At 50.1% G+C, this 21393-nt stretch overlaps 1 protein-coding gene across 3 annotated transcripts; it reads left to right on the top strand.

Moving 5' to 3' along the window:
- The first annotated feature begins 6894 nt into the window (after positions 1 to 6894).
- On the top strand, positions 6895 to 21151 carry ZNF275 (zinc finger protein 275). 3 transcript variants are annotated; one of them, XM_013008577.2, is made up of 6 exons: positions 6895 to 6968; positions 9073 to 9150; positions 15407 to 15498; positions 15880 to 15988; positions 16240 to 16341; positions 16521 to 21151. In XM_013008577.2, the coding sequence occupies exons 2-6, from the start codon at positions 9123 to 9125 to the stop codon at positions 17624 to 17626; spliced, it is 1437 nt and encodes a 478-aa protein (XP_012864031.1). In that variant the 5' UTR covers positions 6895 to 6968; positions 9073 to 9122; the 3' UTR covers positions 17627 to 21151. The 3 variants fall into 3 exon arrangements, with proteins under 3 accessions (XP_012864031.1, XP_045141491.1, XP_045141490.1); XM_045285556.1 differs by lacking the exons at positions 6895 to 6968; positions 15407 to 15498 and having other exon boundaries at positions 9072 to 9150; positions 16237 to 16341; XM_045285555.1 differs by lacking the exons at positions 6895 to 6968; positions 9073 to 9150 and having other exon boundaries at positions 12809 to 15498; positions 16237 to 16341.
- The last annotated feature ends 242 nt before the right edge of the window (positions 21152 to 21393 follow it).

Below are 21393 nucleotides of genomic sequence, written 5' to 3'. Positions count from 1 at the left end.
TGCAAATTCCAGCACCTGGCTCACCTCAGGGCTGGTTTTCCTAGAAAGCCTTTTCTTTTGAATGTAAGGTTGTTTTCCATTTGTCTTTTGCTTTCTTGTATCGTGGACACTGTCAATGATGTGTGCTAGTGACTCTGGCTTCTTGGTTTCTGGGATGTTCCTCCCAAGAGGCGTTGTTGGCCTTTTAGCTGGCGGTTAACGTTAACTCGAAACCCGCCTCCCTCGTGGCAGGCATCATCTGAGACGTCCGCTGGCAGTCTGCGCTGTGCATGCAGCAGTGAAGGGTCACCCAGATCTTAGGGCAGACGACTTGGGGCTCCCTCGGTGTGGTTTTCTCCTTCCAGGCTTGGCCCTCTCCCTTTCTGCTCATCCTGAACGTGGCCCTTTGGGTCGCTAGCTGCGTCTTGGCCATCCAGCGTGGGTGCCCTCTATAACCTGCCCTCACGCGCTAGAAACGGTGCCAGCAGAAACCCACCAGTGCTGCCCCCGTCCTGCGAGCGTTTACTTCCCTGTGAGCTCTGTCCCCGTTCCCAGTCCCTTGGGCCTTCCAGAAATTTCTAGACGATATTTTGTCCTGGTTTGCAACTGTGACCTACGGGAGGACTGGTCTAACAGTAACGCTTCGATCATCACTGAAAGCAGACCCTGACTTAAGTTTTAGCAAGCTCCCATAGGCCCACCGGCTCCTCGGGCCTCTCACTCATCCCTTGCTTCCAGTATTAGCTCCTCTCCAGGATGTCCACTCGGCCCGGTACCCGGTGCAAAGTTATCTTAGATTTCTCTTTTTTCTGCCTTCAGATTTGGATTTTATTTATTTATTTTTAAGCTTGCTTTACTGACATGTAATTCACATTATCATGCACTTCCATAGTTAAATAATATTAAAAAGGGCTGTATGATCACCACTACCATCAGTTCTAACTCTTCTCTGGTTTATTCATCATTGTTGTGTGGTTTTAGAAATGCACCCGCCAATTGCTTGTTATTCTTCCCGTAATTTCTCTCCTCCTGTGTGGAGGCTAGACTGAATGAGTCACTTCTAAGAAGGCAAAGTAGCTTGACCTGGTGGAATGTCACTTGCAAGATTAGCTGATGAAAAGAATGCAGCTTTGCTCTTGGGTACGTGCTCTTATAGTCATACTCTCTCTCCCTCCCCTTGTCAGAAGCCCTGCAGTCAGCAACCCCACATGGTCAGAAAGTGAACTACTTGCCACAGCCAAGTGGATGACCTTGGAGTAGCATTCTGCAGTCCCAGTCAGGTCTTCGGAGAGGACCCCTTGATGAACAGTTTGATAGCCACCTGATGATCAACCTCAAGCCAGAAACCACAGCTAGGCCTCTCCTGGACTCCAGGAACCTTTCTGTTGTTGTTTTCAGCTGCTAAAGTGGGAGTCACTTGCAATAGGTTAATTATATTGTGAAAGCCCTTTCATATCTACAAGTCTCAACAGCAATTAGAATATTCCTCCAAACCTAGTCTTCTTTCATGAACATAAGCTTAGTAAATGGAATCAGAAGTCACCCAGGCAGCCCTCATTGGTTAGAGCTTAAGATATTCTCATGTACCGAACAGATAGCATTGTGTTTCTGAATATTCATGGCTATTAACAATGCCAGCATAAAAGAAGGCTGGAATACGGAGAACCACTAATGGTCGCGGTGATTTGGAACCAACTCAGTAGTATCTAATGACAACATGTATGAATTTATGCCAAGATATTTAGCATCTCACATGTATTGAACACATTTCTTGAAGGAAACAAATTAGTAAAGCTCATTAGAAAAGAAATCAATAACCTGAATCAGCCTGTATATATTAAAGAAACTGAAATTGTAGTTAAAAATGTTTCCACAAAGAAAACTTCAGGTACTTCACAGCTCAGGATGAGATAATATTAAAACAATAAAAACACTTTTAGAAGGGTCACAAGGAAAGAACTAAGTAGACAGGGTGCAGCATAGCACCAATGAAACACACAACATTCCTCTAGTTCTTTAATGTTTTCTCCCCCACCCCCCACTATCATGACCCCATTTCTACCTTACAAAACTGGCTAGACTGGAGCATGGACACTGATACAGATAAGAGCTCTCGACACACGGAATCCAGGACAGATAAACCCCTTAGGTACAGTAATGGGATTAGCAATACCATGAGGGTAGGGGGAAGGTGAGGGGAGAAGGGGGAGAAATGGGGAACCGACTATAATGATCGACATATAACCACCACCACCACCCAGCTCCGGGGAAGAAAGAGCAGAAGAAATGTGGGCAAAGGGATACAGCGGACAATGTAAGATATGAAAATAAAATAACAATAATTTATCATTTATCAGGGGTCCATGAGGTTAGGAGGGTGGGGGAGAGAGGAGAAAAAAGAGGAGTTGATACCAAGGGCTCAAGCAGAAAGAAAATGTTTTGAAAATGATAATGGCAACATATGTACAAATGAGTTTGATACATTTGATGTATGGATTGTTGTTAAGAGCCCCAATAAAATGATTTATTAATAAAAAAACTTCTAGAAAATCAATGAGGATGGGATATTCTCTATTTCATTTTACCAGTATCAGGCCAGCATCACTTCATGAAATATGAATACTGTAGAAAGACATTCCAAGGAACTACAGACCAGCATCTTTCATGGCCACACAAGGAAAAAATTCTCAACACAACTTTAGCACATAAAATCTATCAGGATATTGGAAGGACAATAAAGCATGGCTACATGAAGTCTATCGTGAGAGTGAAAAGTTTGAAAATTCATGTAACTCGGCACATTAACAAACCAAACATAGAAAAACTGCACAAGTAGCAAAGTAAACACAGAAAAAATGCATTTGACAAAGTTCAACTTCCATTCCCGATAAAAAATGCCATCAAACTATACAAAGGGAGGAAACTTCGTAAACATGATAGAGTTATGAAAAAGTTACAGCTATCATCACACTGCATTTAGAGAGACGGAGTACTTTCACTCCAATCAGGACAAGACAGGGCTGTCCACTTCTAATCAACAGTGTACTGGAAATTCTAGCCAGGGCCATTAGGCAGCAGAAAGAAAGAAAAGGCATTTGAATGGGAAAGGAAGATGCAAACCATCTTTATTTGGAGACGGTATGATTGCATAGATTCAAAAGCTAGTGGCATCTACAGAAAAACCACCTGCCCTTGGTGGCGGCATATAAGATCAATACACAAAATTCAATTGTATTTCTACACGTTAGCACTGAACAATCAGAAACTAGACATTCCGTAAACACTTCCAATGGCATCCAAACTATGAAATAAATAGGACAACAGAAGTCAAAGATCTGGACACTGAAAGCTACCAGATATTGGTGAAACTAAAGAAGGCAAACATAAATGGAGGGAAACACTTTGGTCATGGGTCAGAAGACTTCAAATTGTTAAAGAAGTTGTTCCTCCCTGATTGATCTCCCCGATTTGATCCCCATCAAAAGGCAGGAGGCTTTCCCATTCAAAATGGCCGAGATGATTCTCAAATGCATATGTGAATGCAAAGGGAAAGAAAAACACAAAAACAAATAGCCAGGCCAACACTGAAAGGACAAGCAAGAGTTGGAGAACTTACAATCTGTGGTTTTAGAGATTATCGTAAACAACAATAAATCAAAACTGCTCTGGACAACTGATCTTTGACAAAGGAGCAAAGGTAATTAAATGGAGGAAGAGCAGTCTTTTCAACAAATAGTGCGGGAATAATGGGATAGTCAAAAGCCCCCAAATGAACTTTGATTTATACTTTGCACTCCATAAATATACTGGTTTCAAAATGGGTCTGATACCTAAATGTGAAATAAAACCGAAAACTATGAAACCTCTAGGCCAAAATAGGTCTTCGTGACCTCGAGTTAGAGAAAAATTGCTTAGATTTGATATCCAAAGGAAAATCTATAAAAGAACAAATTGACTTCCTTGTTAAAATTTAGGATTTGTGCTCTTCAGAAGACACTGTTAAGAGAATGAAAAGACAAGCCAGACTGGACAAAATACTTCCAAATCAGATGCCATATAAAATGGGCGAACTATCGGAATATGCCCTTCACCCAAGATTTATGACTGCCTAATGAGAATCTAAAAAGATACTCAGCATCAATAGTCAGGGAAATAAATTGAAATTAGAATAAAATGAGATTCCACTGCACACCTATTCAAAAAGTTAGAATTAAAAATACTGACCATCCCAAGCCTTGATAAGGATGCAGAATGAATGAATGAAAACCTAACACACACACACACACACACACACACACACACACACACACACATCGTGGGAATGTAAAATGGTATACCCACGTTGGAAAACAGTTGGGTTTTTAAAAAGGGAAATATCCCCATACTACATTATCTAGCCACCTAATTCCCAATTATATATCCACATAAAAGGAAATATATGCCCAGGCGAAGAGCTGGGCCACACATGTCCATAGCAGCTTCTTATTTATACTAGTCCTGAATTGAAAGCAGCTCAAACGTCCATCAACAGATGAAGAAATAAACATGTTGTGCTACATCCATGCCACGGAATATTATCCAGCCGTGCAAAAGCATGCGCTGTGGATAAATGCAATACCGTGGCTGAATCTCAGGATAATTATGTTAAGTGAAAAGAGCTAGACCCAAAGATGATTTTGTTGATAGAAAGCCCTTGACAATGAAGGTAGAGCAGATCAGTGGTTGCTTGGGGAAGAGAGAGGAGCAGAAAGGGACAGATGGGAGGGATGGCAAAGGGGCACAAAGAAACTTGGGGAAGATTGATTCGCCATCTTGATTGTGGCAATGCATCTATGAAGGAGCTTCGAGAGTTTGTGGGAAAATGTCGGCACTCCTTCCTTCCATCTTTTCATGAACTTTATCAAATTGAACACACTAAGCATGTGCACTTTATTAAATATTAACCACAATATGTTTTTGTGAAATACAAGTAAGTGATAATACAGCACATTAAAAATTGGGCAAAATATTTGAACACTTTGTAAAGGCAGATATAGAACTGATCAGTCCCAGGGAAACCAATAACATCTCAATGAGCAAAAAAAATCTTCACACACACTTGAACGGCTGAAATGAAAGACTGACAGCCCTGAACTTTGGCAAGTATACAAAAGAAAACTCTCACGTATTTCTGGAAGGAATATAAATGTATGAGCATATTGGGAAACATTTTGGTTGTTTCTTATGAAACATAGTTCTTCTGTTATGATTCCATTCACCTGAAGGTCTCATTTAGGCAAAAAAAAAAAACTAAGGTGGAAAAATTCTGAACAGTGGTTGCTTATGTATGGGGTGGTGGTGAGGGCTTCCTGGGGTCTGATAGTGGACCTTTCTGGGGGTGTTGGTCATATTCTGCAACCTGATAGAGGTTTGGAGTATGCATTTGTCAAAACACATTGTAGAGTCAATAACATTTGTGCATTCCATGGCATGTAAATTTCACATGAGTAAAAAGAGCAGCAAACACGTTTAATTCGTGTAAAATATGGTACGTATGGTGTTTGATCTCTGCTGCGTGATATGTATGCTTCAGTGTTCATAGATGTGAAGTAGATTGATGTTAGCAACTGACTTTGAAGTGTATCAATAAAGAAGGACCTTTAAGCTATATGAGTATAGCATCATGCTGGTTGTAGAATATTGATGGTTGGTACATGGGTGCACATCTTTCCATTTTTGTATGTTTCATCATATTCATAAAACGTGGGGTGGATATGTAAAAACCTTGTTAACGTCTAATGGACAAAATAATTACAAGACCATTTAAGAAATTGATTATAACCAGTGTCACTAATAAAGTAGCAAATACTCATTAATAAAAAAGTTCAAAAGATCTTGTTAGTCAAACTGGGGACTTTACCTGGCTTCACTACCCAGCTTAAGCTGTGCTCTCTGCTTTCTACATTCCAGCTGCATTTTCCTTTTAGGTCTAGAATATGCCAATTTTGTGCCACGGGGCATTTGTACTTGCTGTTCCTTTTGCCTGCGGGGGCGGACCCCCACCCCCCCAACCCCCAACCCCCACCCCACCCCGGGGCACTTCTTAGCTGCAACCACACCTACTTGCTTGAGTCTTTTGGTTACAATCTTTGTCTCCACCATTGCTTGACCGAGCCCCCACCCCTCACCCCTTCACTCCCCGTTGACTTTCTTCCCAGTTCTATTCTTATGCGTGTCTCCGTTTAACCTTGAGTAGTATGGGTTTCAGAGGCAGGAGTAGCTCCTTGATTTTTGCTGAGCAGAGGATAAATTCGTCTAAAACTGGTTCGCATCTGCTGGCTGCACCCCTAACTCCAACCAACGATCCTGGTGTTTCTGCTTCCAAGTATGACCAGCTATTTTGAAATGAACTCACGGTGTTGGCTAGTTTATGGTGGATCCTCGCACGCGCGTGGGAGCGTGGGGCGCATACACATCACTGGGTCGTGAGAGCGCGTCCCCTGAAGACAGGGCTGGGCCTGGCATGGAGCAGGCCACCACACTTCGTTGACTCAGTGAAATTCTTTCGAGTCCTCAAGTAGGGGGCTGGCTTTCATCGCCCTCAAATCTCATTCCTCCACCCAAATGAGGGTTCGTTCCAGCCATTCGTTCTCTCCTTCATTGGGAGCCGTAGGCACACTCATTCATTCTCTGGTACAGTCATTGCGCACCACCCGCCTCCCTCCCTGCTTCCGGCCGCTTGCTCAGCTCCCCTGAGACCCCGCCTGCCCCTCCTACTCGCCCCGCCCCGGGTCCCGCCCGCCGTTCTCCGGGCCAATTGGGGCTAGCGGGCCGGGCGGGGCTGGGGCGGGGCTTCGCTCCCCCTTTACCCCCGGCGGCGCCCGAGGCTCCGGAAACGCGCCTGGGCTGCTGGGCAGGCGGTCGCTCAGCTCCGGGCGCTTCCTGCCACGCCGGGCCTGGTGGGCCGCGCCTCCGTACCTCCGAGGGCTGTGGGTCCGCAGGGCGATCGGGTGAGTGTGCGGCTGCCGACGAGCGCGCCCGTGGACCGCGTTGGGTGGGCGCGCGGGCCACCGAAGCTGGGCGGCTTGGGGTCGTGCGGCTGGCAGAGGCTGTGGCTTGGGGGGGTTCGAGGCTGTCAGGGAGTTGCTGCTCGGCCCGGCGGGGTCGTTGCGCCCCGAAAGCCTGCCTGTGGGGCGATGGCGGTCGCAGAGGGCGTTGGGGCCGTGCCGGGGCCTATGCTGCTCTTTGGCAGGGGGGCGGGGGCGTCAGGCCGAGAGGGAAAGGGCGATCGGGAAGGGTCTGGGGGAGGGAATGAGCCTCAGCTTGGCGGGGAGGTGGCCTATTAAAACTGGGAGTTGAGGGGGGCAGCCCCGCTGTAGTCTTTTTCTGTCGCGCTGTTGGGGACCACCCTTTCCAACTTAAGTCCCTTCCCTTCAACAAGCTCCTTGACCACCTCCTCAGGCCTAGAGTTGAGTGATTACTAACGTGTTTTTTTCCAGCACTCCCCCACACGCCAGCCACCCAAAGTTGATAACCCCTTTTAGCACCCCCATCCTGGCCTTCTTCCAAATGATGCCCTCTAGCCCTCCTGGGCACTTCCATGTGCTGGTTGGTGAAACATTTCCTTGTCAACCTCGTTTCTAGAATTTTCCTTTACCCCAGAGCATTTAAAAATGGGCTTGCTGGAACCCCACCCCCTTTTCCCCTCACCCCCACCCTGGTAGTAATAGTGCCTCCTCCCACCACACCCCCCATTGGTAAGTAGAAGCAGCTCGCACAGGGTCTGGCAAAGGAATGCCCAAAAATATGACTGTATTTATATTTGGTGGGGGGGGGTTTTGTTGTTTTTGCCTTGTTTTGTTTTTGCCGCTGCCTCTTCCTAAGGAGCCATGGAGCATTGCCTGTTGGGCTGCTCACTGCAAGGTCAGCAGTTCTAATACACCAGTCGCATCTCTGTTCCAGTTCTAACACACCAGTCGCATCTCTGTTCCAGTAAAGAGTTGTGATAGCCTTTAAACACAGGGCCAGTTCTACTCTGTCCTATCGGGACACTATCAGTTGGCATCCACTGGTGGCAATGGGTTTTTTGCTTCCTACTGAGGGAGGGGCCCCTGGAAAGCACTGCATGCGTGGGAATGGCTTTCCATTGGTGCCTTGGGTCGCAGGTGAGGTGGTGAGCAACCGAAGGCCGGCATCAGCAGCTCAGGGTGCCGCTGATGGCTCAGGGGTACTCCCACCTCAGGAGACTGATGAGCTGGCTTGGCCTAATGAGAACTAGGGAGAGGAAGCCTGCAGAGTCTAGGCAGGCCCTGGAGGCAATGCGTCCCTATCCATATCAGAACCCGCTGGTGTACAGATTGGGAAATGCAGATTTCTTGACCTCACCACAGACCTGGTCACCTGGCTTCTGGGCCACTGGTTCAGCCCTGCCAGGGTTTCTGGGTGGCCTAGGCCTTGCGTCGCATGCCTGGCCCCATTTGGCACTTTTTATGCAGGACTTTCCTTGCAACTTCAGTGAAGTGCTTCTTCTACTGTAGTTCAGTTTTTTTAGTCCGATGCCACGTGTTTCTCTGGGAAAGAGAGCGTAAACCTTTCCTCAATTAAGCACTGCAAACACTACAGAATCCCCTTCTGGTCTACCTTCTGGCTTTTTATAGAAAGGAAAGAAGATGGAAGCAAGGCACAGAGAGACAGGTGCCCGGGCCAAGCAGGAGAGGAAAAGCGGGAAAGAGAAACAGATGTCTTCCCACCCACGCACACAGAAGAAGGCACATACAGACACAAATATCCCTCGAGAAAGAGGCGGTCCCACATTGACACCCTCTCTGAGCCCTTTAGGATTCTACCACTTCTAGTAACAGCATGTTAGCACTGTGCACGGTGGACCCAAGAGGTGACCTTCGTATCCATGCCCAGGCCCACACGTTCCAGAGGCCTGGGGCAGCAGTTCTGTGCATGTCAGCTCGGGGAGTGGGGGTGGGGAGGGTCTCAGAGCTCGACTGCAGCCTGTCCTTCCTGAGTGAGCACCGGTTTTATGCTCCCACCACAAAAACATGCTCCCAGAAGGTGTTTGCAACTTGACTTCTGGTCACCCAAGTTATCTCTACCCCACAGGTGAGGTTCTTTCTACCTGCGGGGCGACTTGCTGGGAATTCTGGGACACCATGAGTCATCCCTGCGTGTCTCTTTTGGGTAAGTCCAGGTTTACACGATTGTGGCTGCTGCTCTTTTTCCCCTTGGGCTCTTCTAAGGCTGAAGACACTTGCTGTGCCTCTGGTGTGATGGGTTCCCGAGATCCTCTGGCATTTGTCCGCCACAAGCTGTGGAGCCTGAGGAGATGTGGCTGCGATCCTTCCTGATTTCACTACTTGGAGGCACCAAGGGCTTCTAGTGCTGGGGGTGGGGGGTGGGGCGCTGCTCCTGCCCCTCGGCACAACCAGGAGTCGGGCTTGTGGAGGCTGCAGACTTGATGGGTCTGGTCTAGGCGGCCTGGCTCACAGCATGATGCCATGGGTGGCATGCAGGTCTTTCTGAGCCAGGAGCTCCCTTCCCCACCCAATATTGCTCTGGGGGCCCGGAGTTCAGAGGCCACCAAATGAGTCAACACTCCCAAGACATGGGTTGGTTTGGGTCTAGGTCAAATTCACCTTTTCCATTTCTATTTCAGCGTTTGTTCTCTTGAGTGCCAAAGTTTCCGATTCCATGTGGGACATGGGTTTTAAATCGATTGATCCCCATCTATCTTACTTGCCACTCAGGCGCCAGTGGGAAGCCATTCAGATGAAGCCTTTTGTGTCAGCTTGGGGTTTGTGTGATTCTTTTCCCTCTGTTGCAGCTGAACTCAGGCCAACATGGACCCCGAACTTCAGAACCCAGTTAAAAGGGAGACGGTTCTCCCCAGGAAACCTGGACAAAGGGGGTCCTTTGGCACACTATTTAGCTGAGCTTCCCTCCCACGGTTGTACAGCAGAGGGCTCCTCCCACAACTTGCTGCCCTTCCGCAGTTGGTGGGAGTGCGGCGCATTTGAGGACAGTGCTGCCTGCTGGGCCCTGCGCTGGATACTTATGTTTGTCCCCGGCCCGGCCCCCACGCTGTAAAGTGTGCTGCTTGGGAGGCCCAGCATGGGAATGCTCCTTCGTGGCCGGGACTGGTGAGGATTCTCTTCTGGCTGCACTGGGGGCTCTTGAGAAAGACCCTGGACCCTGGTGTCCCATTTGCATGGTCCAGGAGGGGTGCAGCGCAGCAGAGAGGGCGAGGAGTGGAGTGGGCAGCGCTCTAGAATTTACAGTTAATCCTGCCAGCTAAATAAAATCACTTGAGTCGGTCTTGCTAACTCGTGAATGGTGGGGATGATGTGGGGCTCTGTGGTGACCTGTTCATCGGCCTCCAACCACTCGTGTATGTCATTGGCTACCAGCCTGTTCCCTGGACACACCTGGCCTTGAGGCATTGCATGCTGCTTCTCTATTTGAGCACTGGACCTTGATGGCATTATCTCGCCTCTCGGATCCCTGGTTTCCATCTCTGCGGTGCAGGTGGCATTAACCACAGCCCACTGCCCTCGAGTCGCTTCCAGCTCCTAGCAACCCTCGAGGCCAGGGGAGAACTGCCCTCCCTCCTGGGCTTCCCTGGCTGAAGAAGACTGCTGGGTACAGCGTCCTCCCGTACCTACACCTGGTGCCTTTTAATTCCTGGCCTGTTGGTTAGCACACAAACACTTTACCACTGTGCCACCAGGGCGCCTTGGTAATTCAGTTATGTAAGGGGAGCCACGGGGGGCTCTGTGTGTGTTAGCACACTCCATTGAGTGCTCCCCTCTCCACATGGGTGGTAGTCAACCCAAAACTTGCTGAGTGCCCGACGCAGGCCAGGAGACGCTACTGGTGCCGGGGTGGGGGTGGGGTTGTGCTGGGGTGACCAAGAAAGTAAAGCCCCTGCCCTGGGAGGGCTGCCCTGTCTCCCACAGAGTGTTTGGTCAAGCTAGCACTTGTACCATAATTGGTCGGGAGTGGAGAGGGGACCCAACTTGGAGGCACTGGCATTGGACTTGAAGGGAAGGTATAGGGACTCTGCCCAGCAGTTCAGAGGTCCTGGGGGACATTGCCTTGGCACATCTGGGACTGACGGCCAGTGTGGCAGCCGAGGTGCCCAGGGTAGAATATGCGGTGGGTGAAGACCTTGTGTCTCTAGCCTGAGGACAGTGAGAAGAGATCCCTCGGGGGTTTCCTTCCCTCCCCTTCCCCTCCACTTGGCATCCAAACTCATGGTGGCTAGAATCAAACCTTTAAAAATGGATTGTGTACTAGCCACGTAAACGTTTGTATACATTTATTTTTTATTGGAAAGCAGAGCCACACTGGACAGCAGATGTCTTCTGGGGAGACCCCAACTGACCGAAGGGAGTCCCTGCCAGCACCATGCATTAGGGAGGTAGGGAGTTGGGGTGCATGCCAGCGATGCCCCAGTGTTTCAGGGGGCCTACCAGGTCAAGTAGGAGAGGGAGCACTGGCCTCCGATGCCCAGCTTCCATTTTCAACTTGGCCTCAGGCCAGCCCTTGTTGCTACTGACTAGATTTCTTGTCCAGCTTCTACTAAAATCTTTTAAAATCTTGTTCTTTTCTGATTGCTGAAGAAATGCACCCTGGTGACTGAATGGTCTTGACTCTCACCTCACAAGGTACCATTGGAATGTTGGAAACTCTTTGGAAAAAATATTGTTAAGCTGCCAGACTTTCCCCCCACCCTTAACTCTTAAGATAACCACACACACACCCAAAAAAGAAAGAAAAACTAACCCTTCACGGCTAGTTGGTTCCCGTTCATCACAACTTAATAGGACAGAGTAGAACTGCTCCTTAGTGTTTCTGAGACAGTCTTTACAAGGAACCCTGGTGGCATGGTGGTAGCACGCTGGCCTGCGATACAGGCAGGGCTTTCTACTCCTGTAAGCAGTCCCAGTCTCAGAACCCACAGGGGGTCACCATGAGTCAGCATTGACTAGGCGGCAGTGACTTTTGTTGGGTTAGTTTTTGAGGGAGGAGGTGGAAATCTTCACAGGAGCCAAAAGCCTCATCTTTATCCTGCTGCTCCTCATCCAGTAATATACTTAACTGCCGTCTCCCTTTTCCAAACCTTTGGTTTTCAGTCCGGAACATGTGAAGTGCCACGCTCTCCTTCGGAGCCTGCTAGATGTCACTCTTCAGTGCCCTGAGCCCCATCACCCTGTTTTCGTGACATTGAGGTGGCTTCTGTAACATTTCTTGAGTTGAATCTGTAGTTCAGTTTTGTTTTTTTAATGAAGGTTGACAATCTATGCCTTTAAACTGTTTGCATTCATTTCATTTTATATATATATGCTTGGGTTTAAATATGTCATCTTGCTATGTGTTTTCTATTTGTCCCATCTGGGTTTTTTTTCCTTTAGATATTGTCCTTTTAGGTGAATTATTTTTTTAATATAGCATTTTATCTCCCCTATCAAGTTATAGGGAGCCCTGATGGTGTAGTGGTCACACATTAGGCTGGTACCTACAAGGTTAGCCATTTGAAATCACCAGCCACTCTTGGGAAGAAAAATAGGGCTTTCTCCTCCTGTAGAGAGTTGACAGTCTCAGGAGCCCACAGGGCTCCTATAGAGTCGCTATGAGTTGGCATCAACTCAATGGCAGTGAGTTGTGTGTTTGTTTGTTTGTTTGTTTGGGGGGTATAATTAAGGAGCTCTCGTAGTATAGTGGGTTACAAGTTGGACCACTAGAGTAAGGTCAGAAGTTCAAAACGCCCTTAAAAGTTGGTCTCAGAAACCCACAGGGTCAATTCTTCCCTGTCCTCTAGGGTCACTGCAAGTCAGAATTGACTTGACAGTGAGAGTTTACGGGGTTAGTAGGGGTCCTGCTGATGTAGTGGGTTGATGGGTGAAACCCACCAGCTGCTCCAAGGGAAATGATACGCTGGCTGCTGCTGTAAAGATTGGCCACCCCAGAAACCCTAGAGAGCCATTCTACTCTAGCCCCCAGAGCCACCTTGAGTCAGAGTCCACTCCAGGGGACTAAAGTTTTCACTGAGTCATTAAGGAGTCCTGGTGGGTTAGGTACTGAGCTGCTAACCACAAACCCCCGATCTTGTCGCTCGGGGTCAGAATGACCTTGATGGCAGTGGGTGAGCAGTTAATCACATGCATCAGATGACTGGGCTCCTCCACCAGAATCTTGGGCTTTGGGAAGATTTTAAAAAGTCAATTTTCCCATTCTTTGCCCATTTCAAGCGTGGATCCCAGTTTTTATCTGACACCATTGCCCCTGAAGTACCTCCCTTAGTATTTCATGAGGCACAGTTTTTATAGCAGAAGTAGTCTCAGCATTTGTGTGTTGCAAGTGTGTATTTCACCTTCATAAAGAGCCCTGGTGACACTGTCAGGTAACTGTTGGGCTGCTAACCCCAAGGTTGGCAGTTCAAACTCAGAATCAACTAAAGGGCAGTGGCTTATTAGAGTATAGATTTGAAGGTAGATTTTTTGGTTTGTTTTTCCTTTTAGCAATTTGAAATGTGATGCTGTTTTCTTGGCTTGCACATTTTCGGAGAAGGGAAAAAAAACCAAATGTGTTAGCAGTTCTTACCTTTACTATTCTCTATGCTGTAAAGTTTTCTTTTATCACCGGTTTTCAGCCATCCACTTAGGATGCCTTTGCGAATGCGCCTTGGGTGCTACTGTGGTGTAGGGTTTGGGCTGGTCACCTGGCCTGATTGGCAATTCAGACCCACCAGCCACTGCTGGAGGCAGGTGAGGTTGGTTTTTCCAGGGAAGATTTACAGTCTAAGCAGCAGTTCCAGTCTGGCTTAACTCCATGACGTGTGTGTGTGCGCGCACGCGCGCGTGTGTGTGTGCGCGCCTTAATCTTGCTAGGGATTGTTTGGGGATTTTTGATTGTATGTTTATAGTGTCCAACTAATTTTGGGAAACGTTATCATCCACTATGTCTTCAGCTCCATTTTTCTGTCCCCTTCAACCATTCCTTACTTTCCCCAAGTCCAACTGTATATACAAGAGGACTTTTAAAAGTTCCCAGAAACATGGAGTTCAAAAGATAAAGGGATTTCCCCGACAAACTTTTTAGAGCCGCCTTTGTATGGTAAACCATTTACAATGATCATAACCAAGGTCTCAGTGATGCTGTTTGTATTATTGAAAATGTTTTCTCTCCACTTCATTTTGGGAGAGTTTCTATTGTATTCAGATTCTCCTGTGATGTCTAATCTCTCATCAACAACCAGTACCCTCTTCCTTTCAGATATTAAATGTTCTTAACCTCTAGAAGTTCCGCTTGGTTTTTATTATTTTTCATTTCTCTCAATGCTTTTGTTTTTCTTAAAATACTTACAGCTCAGTGATCTGGCCCGTTAACCTTTGTTGTTAGTTCTAGCAGCGGGCACTTCGGGATCTGTGTGTCTGTTGGCTGGTTTTTCTCCTTGTCCAGGAGTCCCATTTTCCGGCTACCTGGCACATCAGTATTCTTTGGTGGGGCGTTGGGCTTGGTGCATGTCATGCTGCTGAAGGCCTGGATTTTTGTGCCTCCGTTGGAGCGTGTTAGACTCTGGGGAGCAGTGATCTGTGGATCTGTATGAACCTAGGAGGCCATGGTTAAGGTTTCCTACCACATAGCTTGTGCGCCATTGGCTCCGTAGATGCATAAACCCTACAGCTGAGGCATAAGACCTCGGGGCTGTCTATGGAATGCTCTACGTGATCATTCTGCTCTGCCCATCTGTTTGGACAGAGCATCATGAATCTCACAGCAAGGTCTTTCAGTTCTCTGGGTTTTGTAGTCCTTGAACTGGTGTGCAAATGCTATTTTGTCCTTTAATTAGAAATTGAATTAAAGTGACCTGCCCTAAGGACAGTGGCCACTGTGTTCCTGTTCCTTTCATGCATGTCTCAGTTATGATCTTGTAAGACTTCATCTGCTCTGAGACTTGGAAGGAATGTGTACATACTGTTCCGAGGTTTTATTTGGTAACTTAGTTTTGAGGGTCTTCTTTGAAGCCTGTTTTCCCAGTTGTAAGCTCTTGGGTTGGCTTCTCATTTTGTCCACTCCGTGTTCTCTGCAGATTCCTCCCTGTCCCTGGCGGAGTGCTTTAGTGGCGTGTGGCCTGGTTCTGTGTGCCACTCTCCCCTCCTGTGGCCTGACCAAGTTGCGAAGACACGCTCCTTTCCTGGTTGTTTCTTCTGTGTTGGTCTTGAGTTGCTTGCGGCTTGAAAGAGGACTGTCTCGAGTCAGTCCCCCACACCTGGTGGCCCTCCAGTGTCTCCCTGTGCCTCACCTGCCTTCAGGAACACTCGGGCTGGTCACTGAGTGAGAAGATTCAACAAGATGTGAAAAGGAGTCCCCATCTCATCCCGGGGAACCCAGAAACAGGGCTGCTGTCACTCATGGCTCTTTTCACTCTCCTTAGCGCCGCCTGCTCCCCAAGGTCTTGCCCTTCCCCAGGACGGAGCCCCGGGAGACCAGGTCCTGGCAGTCCCTCTTGAGATGTTGGCGGCCCAGGTGAGCTTCCCTCTGATCCCAGCATGACTTTCAGCAGGCCTGCCCCCCGCTGCTGCCTGCCCTCCCTCCCTCTGCTTCTCTCTGGAGTCTGCTAAGGAGTGGATGCCTGCTGGGCGTGTCCTGTTGGCCAGGTGGGGGAGTGGCGTCTCAGGCTACGAAAGCGATCTTGGAGCCAAGGGCCTCTGGAAAGGCAGTGGGAGGCCAGAGCTGCTGCCCAGGTCTCCTGGTGCTTGGTCAGGTTTGCTTTCTAGGACTTCCGGAGGTTGCTGTTAGCCGCGTGCTGGTGCCAGGCCCTTGCCTCTGGTGCTGGTGCTCCTGGCACTGCCCCTGCCTCTTTCTAGAAGTGAGGCAGGGACTGATTGTCCCTGGGAATTCTTTCAGGATCCAGTGACATTTGACGGTGTGGAGCAGTACATGACCAAAAGGGAGTGGTTGAGCCTGGACCCTGAGCAGAAGACACTGGACTACTTTGGAAACGTGACCTCTGTGGGTAAGGGTGGCTGGGAGTGAGTTGGGAGGCCACCCCCAGGGTAGGGTGTTGGGCTGACCCCCGACTCCTGATGGCAAGGAAAGATGCTGGTCTTCGGGAAGGAAAGACTGGCTCGCTGCTGTAGCTGAAACGAAGTGCAGCAGATGGCCATGCGATGCGAGGGCGGGGCCTCTTTTAGGGAGGGAACCTGGTTGTGGAGCATGACGTCACCACTGCCTGCCGATACATCCCATCTCTTTCTCCACAAGCAGGGGTTCCTGATTTGAACCCAGCCTTGGTGCCTCCCCAGGTGCAAGGACAAGTCTTGTTGGTCTCAGACCCATCTCTCATCACAGGGCAAGCTAAACATTCCGGTGAGTGGGGTGGTGGAGGGCACAGCTGAGGGCTACCTCAGTCCTGGAAGCCGTCTCAGAAGCGCTCCCAATTAGCTGGGGGTTGGTCAGCATGCCCCAGTGGCTGCCAGGCTCGGGGGTCTCATGGGCACCCCACTCACCCTCTTTGTAGACAGCACGTCTCGCCTTTGTCATTTCAGAAACCGTTTCCACCACTCAACGTGAGACGATGGGTGAGGATGCCCAGCTCCCCAAAACAGCATCCACCAGCTCCCCTGAGCTCAGACCAAATGGGGATGCTGCGGGGAGGGGAGGGAGCTCCCCAGAGCTGCGTATTGAGCACCTCTTTACCTGTAAAGAATGTGGGGCCACCTTCCGACTAAAGGTCCTCCTGGTCCAGCACCAGAGGATCCACAGTGAGGAAACGGGCTGGGAGTGCCGCGACTGCCGCAAGGTTTTCCGGGGCATGTCTGAGTTCAAGGCCCACCGTAAGAGCCATGTGACCCCTGAGCCCCCAAGGCCGGGTCCGAGCGGCCCCGCCCAGGAGGTGGTCCAGGAGAAGCGCGAGCAGGCGGAGAAGGAGGCCAAGCCCTTCCAGTGTGAGGAGTGTGGCAAGCGCTTCAAGAAGAACGCGGGCCTGAGCCAACACCTGCGTGTGCACACCCGAGAGAAGCCTCTGGAATGTCAGAAGTGTGGGCGACCGCTCAAGACCAGTGCCCCCGGGGCCCAGCAGCAGAAGCCACTGACCTGCCGGGCCTGCAGCCGGGCCTTGCAGGAGGACCAGCATGTGCCCCCTGGTCACCAGCCCTTCGACTGCGAGGACTGCGGCAAGTCCTTCAGCGGCGTTGGCGGGCTGGCCGAGCACCAGCGCGTCCACAGCGGTGCCAAGCCCTACGGCTGCCCGCATTGTGGCAAGCTCTTCCGCCGCAGCTCCGAGCTCACCAAGCACCGGCGCATCCACACCGGTGAAAAGCCCTATGCCTGCAGCCAGTGTGCCAAGACCTTCCGCCAGAGCTCCAGCCTCCTGGAGCACCAGCGCATCCACACCGGCGAGCGGCCCTACGTCTGCGGCGACTGTGCCAAGGCCTTCCGTGGGCCCTCCGACCTCATCAAGCACCGCCGCATCCACAGCGGATTGAAGCCCTACGAATGTGAGCGCTGCGGCAAGGCCTTCCGCCGCAGCTCAGGCCTAAGCCGCCACCGGCGCACCCACAGCGGTGCACGGCGCTGCGAGTGCCCCAAGTGCGGCCGCGTCTTCAAGCGGCGCTCGGCCCTGCAGAAGCACCAACCCGTGCACCGCGAGTAGAGGGCCACCCGGCCACCAAGGAGGAGACGAACTGTTTTGTAGTGCTTCTAGGTTTTCTTGTCAAGGGTTGAAACAGTTTCTACTGCCACCAGCAATTTCCAAGTGTCCATATTTGCCGTGACACCCATCCAAGAGCAGCGTTGACCATTGGATGTTCTTGTGACTCGTTCCAGGGATTGAGCTATGTGTACCTCCATCCACGCCAAAGAGAATGGGTTTATTTCGGTGTGGGGTGGTTGGTCACAGGTCATCTACTGCCTACGTGGGGCCACAAGTGGGGGAAAGTAGGGGTCCAGGCTGGGAGGTGTGACCGAGAGCAAAAGTAACCAGGTCTCGGCCTATGGAGACCCCGATCCAACAGGATCCTGTTTCCCAAAGAGAAGATTGCCCCACCTGTTCTTGGGTTTACTTGAATTTATTACCTGTTAAGGGGTGTAAATACAAAAGTCAAATGTCTTATACTACTTAATTTATTACTTTAGGTGGCTATATGCCGTGTAAATCACATGACCTAGAATATAATATATTTGTTTAGGAACACGCCCTTTTCACCCCTGTGCCCTTTCATGAGATCATCTGCCTCTAACGCCACCTGTGCATTTCTTTGCCCCACTGCCATGTTCCCCACTTGATCCAAAGCACATTGGGTTGGACTCCATGGGACTGACCCCAGCCCCGGTGGAGATGCCCGCTATCCCACTGGCTGCACCCCCACCCCCTCCACAGGCACACTTCACACTCAGACCATTGCTTGCTTGTATGGTTTGATTTTCTTCAATAGTTTGACAGTGTCAGCTCTGGTCGTCCCGCTTTGGTTACGTGACTTTAGGAGGCACTCCGCCTTCTTGTGTGTGTTTTCCGAAGCCAGGTCGATCTGGCACACCCCTCTGCAGATCCCCAACTTGCTTTGATGAGGTGGTTTGGGGCCCAGTGCGGCTCATGCAGCACTTTGTGGTTCCAAATGGACTCAACTGTGGCAGCTCCTTCCTGAGAAGAGTTGGGGAGCCGGTGTCTCTCACCCCGTCAGGCCACTGTGGGGCTCTTCGCCCTCCGTTTGCTCCTCTGTCATGTGGTGTGGCCCCACGAGCACCTGGCTGGGAGATAGCGTGCAGTCACAGTCTGCCGTTGCCGCTAGTTCCCAAACCCCAGCCTCTCCAGTGAGGACTAAATCCCATTTCCATTGTCTTGCATGCAAATTGTCTGTTCATCTCCTCTGACCAAGTTACCTTGGGATATATTATTGACTTTATAGCGCAATTCTCTCTCTCTCTCTCTCTCTAATCGATGGTGGTGGTTCTTTTTCTCCATTTTTATTGCTTTGCTTTTTGTAACAGTTTGATGATGTTTCCGCTGTGATCCTTTAATGCCACTGTATTCCGGCATTTCATCTTTGTTGATTAAGCCATTACTTGAATCATTTCATCGCTGCAATCCTCGGATATGATGACGTTTTCCACTGGAATTTCCATTACAAATTCAAAAGTGGAAAGCCCTGCCCCCTTGAAGGGGAAGCAGCCCCATTGGGCTGGGTGGTGAAGGGGCGTGTTCCTCATCCGACATGTCAACTCCGTGTACGTGGTGGACATCACGAGATTGTCCAGCTTGACCACTCAGGCACTAGAAATTTCTACCACGGATTGGCCAGAACATTCTATGCCTGTTCTTCACACTTGCCCTGGCTGCCAGCTCCAGGGCCTGACCTCACTGAGGTCGATGGGGTGGTCTTGGCAGCAGCCAGCCATCTTGCCAGCTACTGGGAGCATTGCCAGTGCCTGGCGTTGATGTGGTAACTGGTTCAGCCAGGGCCCACCCAAGAGATCTCTGCAGATATGAGAAGACCCACCGGCCTGACACTGCCACGCAGGCCATCCCCTTCTCACAAGAGACTCCGAAACGAGAGAGGTCGGTCTGCTGGGGTTTGCTTGCTTCAGGCAACTAGGAGGCAGTTGACCCACATGTCTGGGCATAACTCCCGGTGAGGGGCCGTGCCCCCGTAGTGGCCTGTGTGTTACAGTGAGGCTGGCCACCTCCAGCAGCTGTGCCCCAAAGGGCAGGAGAGCAAGGGCTTGGAGCAAAGTCACGCCCTTTTTGTGGCCCTGAAGTCAAAAGTTGTCGCTGCCAGTGGCCTTATCTAGGGGTGACAGCTACAAGGGCTGGATGAGCTGCCACCCAGCCCACAGGAGGCCTGGTAAGAAACCAGGCCTTTCCACAGGCCACAAAGGCTGAGGTGGAACTTACCATTTGGCCCATCTTAGGTGGGCTTCTCGAAGGGCCCCGATCCTGGGAAGCAAGGTCTGCCATCACCCACCGTGACCTTGGCCCCTGGCTCATGATAGAGCGTTTCCTTTCTCTCTGGGCCCTAGTTCTTGCCTTCGCTTTGAAACTGTCTAAAGTCACTCATTTTCCAATCTGGTTTCTCTCTTTCAAGCTGTTGTGTGTTGTGTACGAATGTGGCCATGGGAGGGCGGAAGAGCGTGCCTGCCTGCCTTGCCCTTCTGTTGGCCTGTGTGGTGCGACTTCACTCCTCTGACCTGCCTTCCTTTGCCTTCTCCCATCTGGGCTTCTAGAATCGTCACCAGCCCTCTCTCCAAGTTAACACTACAGACCGCGCGCATCTTCTCCATCACCGTTGATGGAATGGCTTTTCGTGGTGCTCGCTGGTGAAGTCTGCTCTGTCCAAACGCAGTCTCTGTGTTGTCACTTTGTCATGTCGCTTTGCGGAGTTCTTTTTGACCCTGGCCCTCGAGGGGTGGGTTCCTCGAGGTCTTGAGGTGTCCAGCGAGGCCGGGTACGGACTGTGACACAGCGTACTTGTGTGTGTGCTTGCCTATGCATTTGTGTATCTACCTCATTTCTTTTCTCCTCCTGACCACGTGTCCTCCTGACAAGGACGACGACGAGCAGTTCAGGGGCAGCAGCGCTGGCTCCTGTTCCAAGTTGATCTTTTTCTTAACCAGATTAAGGAAGAAACCCTCCGTTGCTTTTATTAGAGTTTTGAATACTTGTTGAACTTTTCAAAAGGATGTACTTGTTTACCATTTTTGCTGCTTACTACAGATTAACTCTGTTGGTTAGTTGTGTTATACCTGTCCTTGCATTTCTGGAATAATCCCCACCCGACCTCAATGGGCATCTTTCTCCTGTTTGCTTGATTTGGACTCAGAAGGCATGGCGCCTGCCCTGCCCGTGGCCCTGTGGCCATGTGTGCCACTGGATGCCCTATTCCTGCCCTGCCCTGCCCTACCCCCCAAGCCATGGTAATTCAACCGCACCCCAACCCTCAACCTGAGGACAGCGACCTACCAGCAGATCGACCTGCCTCTGGGAGTGAGGAGCTGGCCTTTCAACGGAGAGAGTCACTCTGCCCACAGGGGCAGCCTGGCCAATAAGATCTTTGTGTTCTTTGGGCCCCTGTGTCCTTCCCAGCCACCGTAGTGGCCAGCAGCAGCGAGTCTGCTTCTCAAGCCAGAGTTGCTTGACTGTTCCTAGCCGAAGTGCCCTGACGGGCCACCTGTTTAAAGGGGATTGGGCGGGAGGGGGGGGGGGGTTCTGTTGGCTCTCTTGGTGAGTTTAGCCACTCCGTTTATGTGGGGCCCCATCCTATATTTGAAACACCCCCCCTCCATTTTGGAAATGTCTTTTCCTTCTCAACAGCCGCCTGCCCACATGTGGCACTCTTCGGGCTTTGTGGATTTTTGTTGCTGTTGACCTACTCTCTGGTAACACCCACCTTTCCCCCCTGATCTTGTTAACTTGTCTGATGGCAC

Source organism: Echinops telfairi, unplaced genomic scaffold, assembly GCF_000313985.2.
Source record: "Echinops telfairi isolate 266 unplaced genomic scaffold, ASM31398v2 ScPeMD7_7472;HRSCAF=8510, whole genome shotgun sequence".
NCBI classification, from domain to species: Eukaryota; Metazoa; Chordata; class Mammalia; order Afrosoricida; family Tenrecidae; genus Echinops; species Echinops telfairi.
The sequence above is the reverse complement of the archived record's forward strand: the minus strand, read 5'-3'. Positions and strand labels throughout refer to the sequence as shown.

What these genes read in the sequence shown, in the direction of transcription:
- ZNF275 (XM_013008577.2), top strand. Translation starts at nt 9,123, where the DNA reads ATGAGTCATCCCTGCGTGTCTCTTTTGG. An exon ending in TTGAGATGTTGGCGGCCCAG is followed by an intron (nt 15,499 to 15,879) that starts GTGAGCTTCCCT and finishes GAATTCTTTCAG; the next exon opens with GATCCAGTGACATTTGACGG. An exon ending in TGGAAACGTGACCTCTGTGG is followed by an intron (nt 15,989 to 16,239) that starts GTAAGGGTGGCT and finishes CTCCACAAGCAG; the next exon opens with GGGTTCCTGATTTGAACCCA.